This window comes from Polyodon spathula, chromosome 34, assembly GCF_017654505.1.
Source record: "Polyodon spathula isolate WHYD16114869_AA chromosome 34, ASM1765450v1, whole genome shotgun sequence".
NCBI classification, from domain to species: domain Eukaryota; kingdom Metazoa; phylum Chordata; class Actinopteri; order Acipenseriformes; family Polyodontidae; genus Polyodon; species Polyodon spathula.
The window spans coordinates 5,219,212-5,236,609 of record NC_054567.1 but is presented as its reverse complement, the minus strand read 5'-3'; the positions used below and the strand labels follow the sequence as shown (position 1 = coordinate 5,236,609).

Below are 17,398 nucleotides of genomic sequence, written 5' to 3'. Positions count from 1 at the left end.
GAGCTGGGCCTGCCTGCCTGCAAATCTGCTTGTAGTTAGTATGGGGCCTTCTGGCAGCGTAGTGCAGTTCACTGATTTAGTTGCAGTCCTTTTTCATAATATTTTCCATCTGGGTGACAATAACCAATAAAGACAGATGCATAACAAGCTTTGTGTTAAAAGTCGCGCTAAAAGGTTTTCTCTGAGGACAAGTTTCCTCCTGCATTTTGTTTTTCAGGGGTCAGGGGGTTGGTAGTGGCAATGCCACGCGTTCTAAATTTTTTTTCTTTTTCCCACAAAGGAATTCCAACTTTCACTGCAGAAATAGTCATAGTTTTTCCAAAGTTTAGTGTTTCTTTTTGTTTGCTAATAATACCTTTCATGGTGTAACACCATGTTACTCCATGAGTCCAGCTACATCATGTTACACCATGAGTCCAGCAACACCATGTTACTCCATGAGTCCAGCTATACTATGTTACTCCATGAGGTCAGCTACACCATGAGACCAGCAACACCATGTTACTCCATGAGTCCAGCTACACCATGAGACCAGCAACACCATGTTACTCCATGAGTCCAGCTACACCATGAGTCCAGCAACACCATGTTACTCCATGAGTCCAGCTACACCATGAGTCCAGCTACACCATGTTAGTCCAGCTATACTATGTTACTCCATGAGGTCAGCTACACCATGAGACCAGCTACACCATGTTACTCCATGAGTCCAGCTACACCATGAGACCAGCAACACCATGTTACTCCATGAGTCCAGCTATACTATGTTACTCCATGAGTCCAGCTACACCATGAGACCAGCAACACCATGTTACTCCATGAGTCCAGCTACACCATGAGACCAGCTACACCATGTTACTCCATGAGTCCAGCTACACCATGAGTCCAGCTACACCATGTTACTCCATGAGTCCAGCTATACTATGTTACTCCATGAGGTCAGCTACACCATGAGACCAGCAACACCATGTTACTCCATGAGTCCAGCTACACCATGAGACCAGCAACACCATGTTACTCCATGAGTCCAGCTATACTATGTTACTCCATGAGGTCAGCTACACCATGAGACCAGCAACACCATGTTACTCCATGAGTCCAGCTACACCATGAGACCAGCTACACCATGTTACTCCATGAGTCCAGCTACACCATGAGACCAGCAACACCATGTTACTCCATGAGTCCAGCTACACCATGAGACCAGCAACACCATGTTACTCCATGAGTCCAGCTATACTATGTTACTCCATGAGGTCAGCTACACCATGAGACCAGCAACACCATGTTACACCATGAGTCCAGCTACACCATGAGACCAGCTACACCATGTTACTCCATGAGTCCAGCTACACCATGTTACTCCATGAGTCCAGCTACACCATGAGACCAGCTACACCATGTTACTCCATGAGTCCAGCTACACCATGAGACCAGCAACACCATGTTACTCCATGAGTCCAGTTACACCATGAGTCCAGCAACACCATGTTACTCCATGCGTCCAGCTACACCATGAGACCAGCAACACCATGTTACTCCATGAGTCCAGCTATACTATGTTACTCCATGAGTCCAGCTACACCATGTTACTCCATGAGACCAGCTACACCATGAGTCCAGCAACACCATGTTACTCCATGAGTCCAGCTATACTATGTTACTCCATGAGGTCAGCTACACCATGAGACCAGCTACACCATGTTACTCCATGAGTCCAGCTACACCATGAGACCAGCAACACCATGTTACTCCATGAGTCCAGCTATACTATGTTACTCCATGAGGTCAGCTACACCATGAGACCAGCTACACCATGTTACTCCATGAGTCCAGCTACACCATGAGACCAGCTACACCATGTTACTCCATGAGTCCAGCTATACTATGTTACTCCATGAGTCCAGCTACACCATGGGTCCAGCTATACTATGTTACTCCATGAGGTCAGCTACACCATGAGACCAGCTACACCATGTTACTCCATGAGTCCAGCTACACCATGAGACCAGCAACACCATGTTACTCCATGAGTCCAGCTATACTATGTTACTCCATGAATCCAGCTACACCATGTTACTCCATGAGTCCAGCTACACCATGTTACTCCATGAGTCCAGCTACACCATGAGACCAGCAACACCATCTTACTCCATGAGTCCAGATATACTATGTTACTCCATGAGTCCAGCTACACCATGAGACCCACAACACCATGTTACTCCATGAGTCCAGCTACACCATGAGTCCAGCAACACCATGTTACTCCATGAGTCCAGCTACACCGTGTTACTCCATGAGTCCAGCTACACCATGAGTCCAGCAACAACGACATGCATTTGAAGAACGCTTGATTTTCTATCCCCGTTCACTCTACCTGTTACAGGTATTATGAGCCCTTGTGTGTAGCATAGCATACAAGTGTAACTCTGTGGTAGGTTTGTGTTGCTTGTAGCACAGGAAGTGAACTGATAAAGTTGTGTTAAGAAGAATTGGCATCAGCTAACAAAAAATCAAGTTCAAATCAACAGGGGTCTTGTGAGAATATTAAGCTAATGAGAGGCAAGTACATGATAAACAATAAAAATATAATTTGACAGTGTTATGAAACACCTACCATATCACTGTCAATAGGGTGAAGGGCCACAATGGGTAGGATAAAGTTTATTCTTTGTGTCTAGTCTTTTTTGTGCAGGGTGTTTAAATTGTGGGATACGTGATCATTCCTAAATGATTACTGGCACTAATTCCTTATGCGACAAATGTAAACAGCTGAGTTATTTATAACTTTTCCCAGGAAATGGAGTGAAGACAAGTCAAGGGAAAAGTGTCCCAGCTCACAGTAATTATTTTTGCTTGATTTAAAAAAAAAAAAAAAAAAAAAAAACCTCCATGAAAAACCGGTTTGGTTCAGAAAGTCTCTATAGAGAAACATTTGTGTCCCATTTCCAACACTGATCTTTTGTTCTGTAACAAAGGTGACCAGCAATTTAAAAAAAATAAAAATAAAATAGTTTCTCATTGGTATATAAAAGGCCCTATTTACAAAGCCATCATTGACTTATTTAAAGGCTTTTGTCTGACAGGACGGCTTTATGGATTTCAAAGCACAAATGTAGGCTGTAAAGCACTATGGCATTGTTTTGACAATAAAACACTATGTAGCATCCATATCACCTTCATAAAGGCTGCAGAACACTGTTTAAGTACATGTATAGTCCTTCAGAATCTGACATAACGTGTATACATATTAACAAACCAAATGTACTGCAGTTGTAAATTCAGGATTTCTAGCGTACATCTGTAAACATGAGCTAATACAGTGCCTATAGCAAGTCTACACCCCCTTGAACTTTTTTCACATTTTTTTGTGTCAGTGCCTCAAAGTTTCATTAATCAATGATTAAAAAAAAATATATATTAGAAATACAAAACTGAAAGATCATAATTGGATAGGTCTCCACCTCCCTGAGTTAAAACTTGGTGAAAGCACCTTTGGCAGCAATTACAGCTGTGAGTCTGTTGGGATAGGTCTCTACCAACTTTGCACACCTAGATTTGACAATGTTTGACCATTCTTATTTACAAAACTGTTCAAACTCTGTCAAGTTCCTTGGGGAGCATTGATGGACAGTAATTTTCAAGTCATGCCACAAATGTTCGATTGGATTTAGGTCGGGGCTCTGACTGGGCCACTCAAGGACATTGACCTTTTTGTTCCTTAGCCACTCCAGTGTAGCTTTGGCTGTGTGCTTTGGGTCGTTGTCATGCTGAAAGGTGAACTTCCGTCCCAGTTTCAGCTTTATTGCAGAGGGCAGCAGGGTTTCCTCAAGGACTTCTCTGTACTTTGCTCCATTCATTTTCAAGTGTTTCAGTCCTTGCCGATGAGAAACATCCCCATGACATGATGCTGCTTCACAGTAGGGATGGTATTCTTTGGGTGATGTGCTGTGTTGGGTTTGTGCCAAACATAACTCTTTGCATTTAGGCCAAAAAGTTCAATTTTAGTTTTGTCAGACCACAAAACTTTTTGCCACATGGCCAAAAGAAACTCCTGAGTGTTTTTTTTGCATACTTCAAACAGAATTCAAGGTGGGCTTTCTTGAGTAATGCCTTCTTGCCACCCTTCCATAGGCCAGATTTGTGAAGTGCTTGGGATTTTGTTGTCACACGCACACTTTGACCAGTCTTGGCCATAAAAGCCTGAAGCTCTTGCAAAGTTGCAATTGGTCATCCACATTGGAGGGACTGCCTGATCTAGGCAGTGTCTTGGTGGTGCCATACATCTTCCACTTCTTAATGCTCGTCTTGACTGTGCTCCAAGGGATATTCAAGGCCTTTGATATTTTTTTGTACCCATCCCCTGATCTGTGCCTTTCAACAACTTTGTCCCGGAGTTCTTTTGAAAGCGCCTTGGTGCTCATGGTTGAGCCTTTGCTTTGAAATACAACCCAGCAGAGGGAACCTACAGGAACTGCTGAATTTATCCTGAAATCATGTGAATCACTACAATTTAACACAGGTGGAGGCCACTTATCTTGGTGTGGGATTTTGAAGGCGATTTGGTTACACCTGAGCTAAGTTAGGATTTCTATTACAAGGGGAGTGGACATTTATCCATCCAAGCTATTTCAGTTTTTATTTTTGATTAATTTTCTACAAATTTCTAGAATATTTTTTTCACTTGGAAGTTGTGGAGTAGAATGTGTAGATAAATGAAAAACTATTGTAAGGCATTTTAATTCCAGGCTATAAGGCAACAAAAGGTGACAGTTTTAAAAAGGGGGTATAGACTTTCTGTAGGTACTGTAAACAGCATTGTAGTAACACGTTATGACAAAATGTTTGATAAAATGCGATTATGAAGGTTTATGCACATAGTTACATGAAAACTATATAAATCCAAGATGGCGATGGGAGTCCACTTTATTAGGACCTGTCTACCCGATTGGATGTGGCATGGCCCTGGTGGGGGGCATGTTCTCCTGGTATTCCTGGGTCCCTTGCATCCGATTGGATGTGGCATGGCCCTGGTGGGGGGGCATGTTCTCCTGGTATCCCTGGGTCCTTTGCGTCCGATTGGATGTGGCATGGCCCTGGCGGGGGGGGCGTGTTCTCCTGGTGCACTCGGGTCCCTTGATTACTGTAGAAAGCTGGACAGATGCTGCAGTCTACTTAAGCATTGTTGGTGATCAAGTCCATCTAAGAATGCTGAACACTGACGGTGAAAGCTGCTTTCAAGTCAATAATGCCCTCTTTCCAATGTGCCAGAATATTGCTGAATGGTTTGTGGAGCATGGCAGAGATGTCTGAGATGAACTCCAGCGACACATTAGTCATTGCGATCCTCTGCCTACCTCTTGGTACCAGTTGTGTGAAATATGAATGACACTCTAAACTGATTCACGTCCCTCGATACACTTTCTAGCACCTTGTGGGCTGTATCAAGGCTGTGATATGACCCAACTCCATATTAGATACAGGTCTTAATAAAGTGGCCAGTCAGTCTAGCTCTGAAATGACCAAACAGGAGGGGCAGGGGACAAGAGCATATCCGGTATGTTGTTTTTTATTAGCAAAGTGACTGATTTTCCTAAGCTTGAATAATGGAAACTATAGACCTATTAATAGTACTGTAGTGAGCAGGCCTCTCTTGAGCTCAATCAGTGCAGCTCTGTGTTGTGTTGTATTTTAAAGCTCGTATTAAACTCCACTGTGTCTTTGTGGTTGCTGAGGTAACCCTCGGCGGGAGGACTTCCTGCTTACACCAGCCTGTGCCTCGGCAGGGCTGCCTTGTAAAAAGCACTGGATGTTGTAGGCAGGACCTGCTCTTAATTATCATTTTTACAGGTTTACAATAGACCTCTCGTCCCTTGATATTGATTTAAACCTTGTATTTTTTTTAAGCCTTTTTTCTTTTTCTTTTGTCTATTTGTTTACTGAGAACAGTAAAGTTGAGTGAAGCCTCAAACAGAAAAGGCATCTGGAAGCACTAGCAGTGTAGCGCACAGAAGACTCATTCATTTAGGAGCAATTAAAAGGTTGTTGACACATTTATGTTCTGCCTGTTACTTTTTATCTAATCCTACCTTTAACAGCATGGCATTTCAACCTGTACAACATAATGAGGTGTGTTTTTAATTCAAAAACTCGGGTTTGTTTTTAAAGCATTTTTTTGGGGGGTTGAGGGGGGGAGAGTACACAGCAACAACTTTTTAAAATTGTTTTATTACCTTGTACAAGCTGTATGGTGCAAGTAATAACCATATGCAGTTTTGGAGAAGAAAAGAAAGTACTGCATGGTAAATACTACTATTTGGTCCTGATTTTTCCTTCTCCAGCTGTCCTTTTTTTCCAGGTCCTGTTTAATGCATTGAATTAGGTTTTTCACTGTGAATTACAGAATTGCATCACTTTGTATTGTATTTTTTAAAGGATTTAGGGTGTAAATTAATGTGTTTCTTTTTAAGAGCAATAGGTCGTATAATTAAACTAGGTCTCTGGGTTCATTTTGTGCCTTTAAGTGTTTAACAATGTCCAACTTTTTTTGTGAGCTACAGAGCAATGATCAAATCACAGTACCATGTAAGGCTTTCATGTTTACAAATATTCATTAATACGTTAACTTAGAGCAGTTTACTGAACTGTTCCGTTTGTACTTGACTGTGACAAGAAGGGAAGTGCATGGAGTAAAGCAAAACAGAAAGCAGTTATTAACGTAAACGCCTTATACAAACTGTACTAAAATAAACCTTTCCAGCAACTGCAGTGCTAATTAATTACAAGATAAATGAATTAGTCCAACTGTAGTTCAGAGAATAGCTAAACATTTAGTAGTTGTTAACTAATATGTGTCTACTTCACAGTAAGAGCCAGCGCCATCTAGTGAACAGGTATTAAGAATCACGTTTCTTTTGGTTTTCCTGCAAAACTCAGTTGAACACTACTATATAAACAACTTGCCTTTTTACATACTATATATGTGTGACTAGAAAAGAAAACTCATGTCAAAACACCTTTACACAGAAAATAAGAAAAAGACCCAGTCAGAAGGAATTCAGACATCATAAAAAGAATACTGCAGTAGTATGGGGTGACATGTTTTTTTTAATTATTTATTTATTTTTTAAAAAAAGCATTAGTATTTAACTGGCCAGCTAAATCTGGCGTTTGTATGCAAATGAGCTCCCAATTTTGTGCTTTCACATGATTTGATTGGCTCTTGTAATGCAAAAATTTGCATATTAATGACTAGCATTACAAGAGACAATCAAATCTTATGAAAGCACAAAGTGGGCGGAGCTTATTTGTATACAAACTCTTAGCTGGTCAGTTAACTATTTAGCTAAATGTAAAATCTTGTAACTATAGTCTATAAATTATTTCTGAATGTGCTCATTTAAAAAAAAAATAAAAAAATTTCACAACATGAATATATCCTTTGCAAGCAGCGTATATCGGTCTTATGTCTTTGCATGTGATTCTCCACCTACCAGCCCTGCTGCTGCCTTCCCCCGTGCACGCTACAGTATATTCAACAGAGAAAGAGGGAACCACTGATAAGTGTTTACAGCCCTGGATAGAAATACTGTGTGAGAACTGTGTTAGATCATTTAGTATTAAAAACCAGTTCAAGTATTAGTGCACGTGTTATTTACTTAAAGACCCCAGCCGCACCTCGAGATCATGACACACAGCTTAAGTGTGTAGAGGCTAGACTAGACCAAGCTGGCTGAGTCATTACAACAACAATCTAAAGACTGTATTTAATGGACATTTGCTGCAAGCGACCTTGCAGCCTCACATACTGTACAAGCTCTACAGGAATGCCTCATTAGGCAATGCAAGGAAGAAAAAGTTGTTTACTTTTTCAGAATGACAACAAAGTAGGATTATGTCATTAAATCATTTCCTTTTTTAGTTTAAAAGAAAAAAGTGGTGCAAGTGATTTATTATTATTATTAGTATTGTTATTTTTATTTCAACACTTTATAGATGGTGATTGTGAAAGGTGCAAGTCTCTCATTCAGTGGCTGGAAGCTGAGCTGAGTTCCCTGGATGTGGTGCATTTATTGAGTGTCTCATCCTGCTGGGTCTATTGCAATGCTCTGTAGGACTTTCACACTAAATAAACGTATATGTTTATACAAGCACAACACAAATGGAAGGACCAATCGAGCATGTTACAGGGTTTTTGGGGAAAGCTTGCAGGGTTTATGGTCTATGTCGCTGTAAAGGTGTCACTCCAAACGTTGAAATTTTAGTTGAAATGTAACCAAATTAAATTCAGTGGCATCTTATATTTTCCCTATCTTTTACGACCCTTTCTTCTTCAGTCCCTGCCAAATATTCAAAGTATCCGGGTGGAACCTTTGAACTCCAAGTGTCTGGAGCACTCCCCAGTCCATCACTTATTTTAATGTTCGAAGTGCTGGCTTTTCTCGGGATGTGGGGCTCTTGGCTGTTCGCTGAGGAGTGCTTCCCTTCCTTTGTTTAACCTCTGACCTGCAAAAACAAGAGTTAATCAAAAGTTCTGAGGAGAGCTAAGAGGAAGGGGAAGTGTTTGGTTACAAATTAAATATGTGCATGTCATAAGCCATAAATCCCCATCAGTGCTACCAGAAGGCTACTTAAGTGGCATGTGGTACCCAGTGTTTTGGTTATAAATTGTAATCTCAGTTCCATTACTTGTTTTCAGAGTATGGCTGTCTGCTTGCTGTTGGGCTACTTTTGTTTCGCAAGCCCAGGTGTTAGCTTCACTTTATTTGGAACAAAAATAAAGGGCCAAGTATTCAGAGTTTGTTTTTAGGCTCCGTGCCACCTGGTCTTTTAAAACTGTTTTTGTACTTGTATATTGGTCCTGTAAATGTACCTTTCTGTGACTCCGGATTCCACTGCAACACATTTAAAGAAGTGTGGTCAATAAGAGTTAATGGGTTATTATTATATTTAAACTTGCTTCAATTTCGATTTAGTTACCGTTCCACATGAATAAAAAATAAATTGTCAAAACAATTTGAACCTCAAACATGATACGTACAAATGTGTTCCACTAATACCCTTTTTACACTGGCACACCCAACCCGTGAGGGCCTGGGAACATACCCGAACTGAACCACCCCACACCGTGAAACTCCGGCCCGATTTAACATATCTGAATCTGGCTCGGGTCTGAAGCAGGCCGTGGGCGGGGTTATTCACTTTCGTCATGACGATGGTGCATCTTGACTGTTGCATCTGTAACCTGGTTGCTTTGGCCTTTGCTTTATATGTTTAAGTTTCTTTTTTCAGTGCATACTGTTGTTTGAAGTTGTCTTTTCACAGATTAGCACTGGTAAAACTAAAGTATTATGGATTTGTACTTTTGTTGTCGATTTCACTAAATGTGAATCTCCATACATTAACAGTTTCTAATTATTTGATGTTTTGATTTGATGTTTTGATTTAACTTGAGCCCTTCTGTTATGTATTAACCAGAAATAATGAAACTCCATTATCTTATATTAGATAAGACATACATGTATGGCTTTAATGTTGCTTTATAAATATGTTAGTCGTAAATAAAATAACACAGAAAACTAAGGGCCATCTTTCTATAGAGCTGTGATAATCAGCATAGTCAAGCATGACTCATTACTCGTGAAATCATTCGGTCGGCTCGGGTCTTTAGTGAGAAAGCAACTCAAGGTACCTGAGCTCTGCCAGGCTGGCTGGGCTTGGCACTGGCTCGGCTGTGCCAGTGTAAAAGGGGCATAAGTGAGTGCATGTGTTACTGTGTGCAATTGAACATACAGTACTGAAGGCTTTAAATTGCCTTGAGCTGCATTTCTCTAAATCTTTATTCAAATGTCCTGATCCACTGTGGACTTTACTTACAGACATTGGACCATCCCCAGCCTAATTTTATTTATGTTTAATGCTTATGTTTTTCAAAAGATTTGACACAAGAATTGAGAGAAGATGGTCAGGAAATTCATGAGCGAACAATTTAACAATCCCTTAACAAGATGAATGTCCATGGGCGAAAGCCAAGACGCAAACCTTACTTAAAAACCCAATACACAAAAGAAAGCGATTGGAGTTTTCCATTGATTGCTTGAAGAAGCCTGATGATTTTTTCAACCAAATTTTATGATCAGACAAATCCAGAATATAACTTTTTTCACCCAGAAAGCAACAATATGTTTGGAAGAAGAGAGAGAAATTTAAAGAAAATTCGTTTTATTGTAAAGCTGAATCTCCAATTTATGTATTTCAATAGAACAATTAGAAATGATAAAAATCACTTTTTTGTGTTTTTTTTCTCAATATAGAGATAGATAGATAGATATCTGTCATATATGTCTGATGCTCTATTTGTGTCTGTACAGTTTTGTAACACTGCTGCACTATAAAACTGCTTGTATTTACTGTTTATTAATATTGTAAAATGTAATTTTATATGTAACGGATTATAACTGCAGTCAATTGCATACAGTTCAAACACTGACATTGCTAGTTTGCCGCTAGTATATACTTTAAACACACAAGCGCTAATCTGGGTCTGTGAAGCCAGTGGGTGGTCTTAAATACTATATTTATTTCAGCGTTTTGAAGTATCCATTTTAAAACTCTGGGGAGATCTGAAATGCCCATATAGAAGAGGTAACTTGCCCTTCGCTAAACAGCCAACTCACTCCATTATCCCCTGTGCTTCTTGTGATCAGAATGTTGTTTTTTTTGCACAGCATTTAGAAGCTGGTGACTGACACAATGAAGATGGGATCTAAGTCCATGTCCTTGCTACTAAACTCAGAGTAGGCTCATGTGTAGGATAATGAAGCAATACGGGAAGCATTCTTGGCTTTGTAACAAGATAAGGTTCAGCTGTGAAAGCTGGCCTCCCGAGTGGGGAAGTGGCAGCCTTTGAAGAGTGACACATCCAGCCTCTGGTTTCAGAAACCTTCACACTCCTGTCTCTGGCCCAGGATCAGTCCTGGGAAGAAAGGTAGGGAATGATTCTCGAGGGACTGAGGCTAACGACAAATATACACCATCAATAACCGCTGCAGCCTTCTGAGTCAGTGTGAAGGCAAAATGAGTCACAGATTCTACTTTATACTCTTACATGCAAGTTCGTACGTGCTAAGAGAGAGAAATTTAAGATAATTATCAGAAGGTAATTCCATGAAGGGATTCAATGATGAGAAAAAAGACCAAGAACAAAAATGTCTCCTGAGACTATTTTTTGTGATCTTTTTTTGAAGAAAAAAAAGGGAAGTTTTTAAGAAAGCGGGAAGAACATTTAATGAACAATGTATTTTCTATTACTGTAACATGTCTTTTCATTATCCATTGTTTCCTTTGCCTTTTTGCCCAATTTTTGGTAATAGCAGAAAAAAAGAATATATATATAAATTTATAACAGAGAAATAAAGAACAGATGCATTCAAATTAAGGGAGTTAATAGGTTGGGGTTTTTGCATTTGTCGTGTTGATCACCTAATCAGCGTTTAAATTTTAGCAAAACTGGTAAACCGTTTAAAAAATAAAAGAATCTTACATATTTTTTTAAATTTACAGTTACCAATTATTATTATTTAATGTATTTATTGCCCTCCAGTTTGGAATGCCCAATCGTTTCTTTTATCTCCTCACCGCATTCCTGATCTCACCCACCCCACAAAACACAGTCCCGATCTCAAAAGCCTGAAGCCAGAATCGCTTTTACGCACAGCAATCCAGAGCAGAGGTGGGCGGGGCTCCCGATCCTGGAGAACAGAGATTCCTCTTACCCCCTCTGAATGTGCTCCGTGTCTGGCCAGCAGGGTTTTCTATGATGAGAAGCAATTCCCTACTGGAGCTGGAGCTCGGGGTCCCCAGCAAAGTTTGGCCTCTTTGCACAGCCTGGACATGAATGGGCGCCGTCCAAGCTGTGTGACTCAGACCAGACACTGTACATTAAACTACTACAGCCCAGACAGTGTACATTAAACACCTACTACACACCAGACACTGTACATTAAACAGACAGTGTACATTAAACACCTACTACACACCAGACACTGTACATTAAACACCTACTACACACCAGACACTGTACATTAAACACCTACTACACACCAGACACTGTACATTAAACACCTACTACACACCAGACACTGTACATTAAACAGACAGTGTACATTAAACACCTACTACACACCAGACACTGTACATTAAACACCTACTACACACACTGTACACCTACTACACACCAGACACTGTACATTAAACACCTACTACACACCAGACACTGTACATTAAACACCTACTACACACCAGACACTGTACATTAAACAGACAGTGTACATTAAACAGGTACTGTGCATTAAACACCTACTCTCACTGCAGTGCAGCTTTTATTCCCCAGCTTTCAGTTGAAAACTCAAAATATTTTTATAAAGGGTTAACCCGAAAAAACAGTCTAGAAGCTCCGGCCTAAAGCATTAGTCAAGGCAATTGTCTGCTGGGCTTTGCTTCTGTTAAGTGTTAGGTCAGTGCTTATCCTCGCCTCATTAGTTTCTTTCATAGCCGCCAATATGTTGACACAGCACCTGTTGTTAATATGACACACTGTTTTGTATGGTTTTGCATTAAGCCTGTATGCCAACACTGATCCCCCACCCAAACCCTCTGGACAGGAGGAGTAGCTTGTCGAGATCTTGTTCTTCACTAGGAATCCTTTAAGAGACAGCGTAATCCCTCTGCTTGTATTATTTACCAAGCCCTTCCATATCTTCAGAGTAGCCCGACGCTCATTTATTTTAGCTTTGTGTTTTTTTTATTTATATCCTTGCAGGCATGATTTTTTTTTGGTTGTTTAAACAGGTAAAAGTGGGCCATGAGCTCTGTAATCCCTAATAGTTTACACACTGTTGCCAAAGCAAGCTCCACTTAAGACTTTTTCTCCTGAGTTATGGGAACAGAAGTTAATGAATGGCAATGATAAACCTGCCAGGATGAAGTGAAAGTTTACTAGTTTAGGAGAGGTGGATGTGATCTACTTCAAGCGATTCTGACTGAATGTAAATCACGGATTTCCCCATATTCTGTACCATGGATTGATTGATTGCTGTATTTTTTTTTTGTTTGTTTTTCGCCAATGCACAGAATCTTATGATGAGTAAACATATGTTAAAGAACAACTCAGTATGGGTTTGATATATCAGTTTTCTGAGGTATTCTTGTTTTAGATTTGGATTGCCTGTTTTAGTCCTCACACCCTAATGACTGTTTTAAAAGCACCACTGTGGCCTCAATAATGCTCTCAAACATCTTTCTAAGAACAGCAGTTACACCAGTGTAACCATTAACCTGCCTCCCCTGCAGCAATCGAGTGATTGTAGGAACACAGTACATCAGTAATACATATCACATTGTACAGATGTGTCGCAGGGGGGACAGGTTTCATGGTTACACAAAAGGTGTACCGCCTGTACGTCGAGAGAAGACATAATGGCCATTACAATATAGAACACTGCCTCAAGAAGGAAAGAGGTAATGACACCGAATGTTGTGGTATACAGGTGTAGAGAGTTCATTTTTATATCCATCTGCACCACACAGCAAAAAGATCTAATTGGTCCCTCTTTGTTTGAAGACATTTCACACCTGAAAGAAATTGAGAGACCATCAGTATTACCAATTATCCATATGGTGCGTGTATGAGAGATGTGGGACTTATCAGACACAATGTACAATAATACATGTAGAAAATAATAATTGAAAACCTGGTCTTATTTGCTGTTCATTACTAACTCCTTTTAAAAGTGCCATTTAAACAAATGTAACCCCATTGTAATGATATATTTCCTGAACAGAATAGGTAGCTATATATTAACTATCCATTACCAAAAAAAGCTATTTTCTCACATTTAAAAAAAAAAAAAAAAAAAAAAGAGCCATGACCAAATCTTGTTAAATATCTGTAACGTTTAAAACCCCAGCATTAAATTCAAACAACTTAAATCTGTTTAGGGTTACAGATGAGAGGGATTGTTTTTTGTAACCATGATGTTCATACTGCAGTAAATGTATGCTTTCTCATCTATTGACAAGCTGGGGCTGTCAGTCGCTGCAGTGCACACACAGTCCTAAAATAAAAGATGTTCAAAGCCTTCTCAAGAATGAAGCCTAACATGTTCTTACATCCGCATGGGAAAGCATCTTGTTTAATTCTGTTTAACCCATCATTTCCTCTGATAGGATTAAGCATCAATGTGTTCTCTTAACAGATTTGTTTTCTTTCATCCATCAATACAAGTGTGAAGCTGTACTCTTCTCTAATCTGTTCTGAACTGCAGATCACTGTAACCATCACTGAAATGGAATTCCCTCCCTGCTGTTTTCTGAAGAGATGGAAACAGAATTAAGGGTTATCATTGTACTTTAGAAGCCCAACTAAGATGTAAAGCTGTCCTATACTCATGCTCAATCTGAAATAAAGGAAACATACATTGTAAACATTATTTCATGGCACCTTCTGTACTTTTAGAAAGAAGCCAGGTCTTGTTGGTAGTTTAGTTTCCTTTACCCTAAAAGGCGTTCACCTGGTAAAGGCGCTACCGCGTTGTTTACAGGAGTCACGCAGTTCTGGTTTGTGTTCCGAATCTTGAGCTGGAGATTCCACAAGAAGCGTTGCATTGACTCTGGTGCCCCTGTGGAAAATTGGCAGGGACTGAGCTGCATCACCACACCACAGTGGCCCCTACTGGCCAGACGACCAGTGTGCTCAGGTGTACACCTGCAGGACTGGCCCTTGTCCTCCAGGGGTCGGTAGGTCCTGGTTATAAAGAGGTGATTGGCTGGTGGGTTCAGAGCAGGCCCCCGGACTTTGACTCCTCCTGAGCTGATGTAGGGAGTTGCTGCGGTGAACGGAACATTATGGAGAAAGCAGGGGTTGAATAATTGGGTAGTCTAAAGCTGAGGAAGCAAAGACATCCAAAGAATATTTCCCATTTGCGTTTTTGTTTTACTGATAATCCCTTTTGATAGTCCCTAATTTTGATACAAGCAGTTGTTACAAATGAGTAATGAGTGTATCTCTGCTGTTCTCTTTCCAGCTATCTTCCATGGTTTGAAGTGTTCTACAAGCTCCTTAATATCCTTGCTGATTACACAGCCAAGGGACAGGTCAGTCGATACAGCTGTTTTCTATTGAAACTCAAGGCCTATATGTATTTATGTCTTTTCTGTCATAAATTTGGCTGAGCCTGTTTGAGAGCACCACTTGGTAAATCACTTGCATGTGGCACTAAATTCAGGAGCAGCTTTACACTTTGCTTGTGAATGAAACTAAGCACACGTGTCGGTTGTACATAAATACTGCAATAGATATTGGAAGAGAGCTTGACCCCTAGAGTAAAGGATCTGGCTATAAATAACCAGAAGCATTTATGTGCCTTTACAAAAAAAATGTGTTAAAAACAAACCTTGTAAAGCTAAATATCCACTTTAATTCCTTTATAGACACATAGTAAGTTCCTAATTAAATGGGTTTCAGTTTGTTTGAGAGCACGCACCTTCAGTTTTAGGGTCCCTTTACATTTTTATGATTTTTGCAATCATTCTGAGTCATTGTGTGTCTGTGCTCAGTAATCTGTAACATCAGTTCAGGAGCTGACAGTCATTGTGTGTCTGTGCTCAGTAATCTGTAACATCAGTTCAGGAGCTGACAGTCATTGTGTGTCTGTGCTCAGTAATCTGTAACATCAGTTCAGGAGCTGACAGTCATTGTGTGTCAGTCATTGTGTGTCTGTGCTCAGTAATCTGTAACATCAGTTCAGGAGCTGACAGTCATTGTGTGTCTGTGCTCAGTAATCTGTAATATCAGTTCAGGAGCTGACAGTCATTGTGTGTCTGTGCTCAGTAATCTGTAATATCAGTTCAGGAGCTGACAGTCATTGTGTGTCTGTGCTCAGTAATCTGTAACATCAGTTCAGGAGCTGACAGTCATTGTGTGTCTGTGCTCAGTAATCTGTAATATCAGTTCAGGAGCTGACAGTCATTGTGTGTCTGTGCTCAGTAATCTGTAATATCAGTTCAGGAGCTGACAGTCATTGTGTGTCTGTGCTCAGTAATCTGTAACATCAGTTCAGGAGCTGACAGTCATTGTGTGTCTGTGCTCAGTAATCTGTAATATCAGTTCAGGAGCTGACAGTCATTGTGTGTCTGTGCTCAGAAATATGTGTAATCTGTAATGCGAGTTCAGGAGGTGCTCTTTGGTTCTAGTTGTCTGCCATAGATATATGTAACATCTTGTGATCTAGCACTGGCTGACAGCTCTTAGGCAAAGCACCTTAACACAAACTTTTTTTCAGAAATTTAAAAACACAGTATTCATTGCAATGAGTATCAGAAAGACTGCAAACAGCGCAAAGATAAGGGAACACTGAGCCACTCACTCTTTAAAAACAGCAGATAGAAATATATTAGCTTGCCATTATCAAACAATGGCATGCATTAAGTTACCAAGCAGTTAATAAACTAAAGGTGTGACATATTGTTTATAAGATGTTAGTGAAGTCTTTTGTTTTTAAAGAAACTATAAGTCATTTCTCAATATGTCCTCCTACTCAGTTCTTATGTGTATAATATAATACATTTCTAGTTCATAGTGATATACATAAATACATAGAAAGATGACATACTGTGGCCAGCAGTGAATATTCATTGTCAAGTCAGCTAGTTTAATTGAAGCTTAAGGGACCCTTGAGGCTCAATTCTGGCTCCCCTTCTCGTTTCAATTTATTAAATGACATAAGCTCCCTAATTATAAATTGTTATAGTTATCTTTACGCGGCTCACACTGATATTTATGCTAGCTCCCCTCCTTCATTGGGTACAATTAACACCATGTTACACACCAACTCTGACACACATTAGCATTGGCTATTAAAAAAGCAGATTGAGTCTTTCTGTTCTATTTATATCTCTGCTAGAATGGCAAGATTAAAGCCAGTAGACTGATTCTGTGTTAGATGGTGCAACTTTTGTAAATAAGTCAGAAATGGCATTGTAACATCATTGGGGTACATTCCTGTTTGCAATTCCATGTTCAATTCCTTTTTAAAATCAATTCCCAATTCCAGTTCCATCAAACGAATTGGAGTTTATATTCTAGAGACATAATAATGGTTGTGATAGTTCGACTGCTTTCATTTGAAACCAGTTTAATTTGCAAACAGTGACTTCAGTTTAAGTAATTGGTTGCCACTATGAGAAGCTCATTTAACAGAATACTGCTAATTGCAATTTTGAGCAATGGTGTATTGGAATTGATTAAAAGAGAGTGGAAATTGATTTTTTAAAAAGGAAATGGAATTGGAATTCAGGAATTGACCCCATCTTTGATTACAACACCAAACAATCAACTACA

The 17,398-nt window shown here is 39.9% G+C and overlaps 1 protein-coding gene across 5 annotated transcripts in view; it reads left to right on the top strand.

The window, feature by feature from the left end:
* LOC121303610 (DENN domain-containing protein 1A-like) overlaps positions 1 to 17,398 on the top strand; it is a 313,333-nt gene that overhangs the window by 118,061 nt on the left and 177,874 nt on the right. For all 5 annotated transcript variants that reach the window (XM_041234403.1, XM_041234405.1, XM_041234402.1 and 2 more), the window contains exon 6: positions 15,084 to 15,153. In XM_041234403.1, coding sequence (XP_041090337.1) covers positions 15,084 to 15,153 — 70 coding nt within the window. The remainder of the gene's footprint in view (positions 1 to 15,083; positions 15,154 to 17,398) is intronic.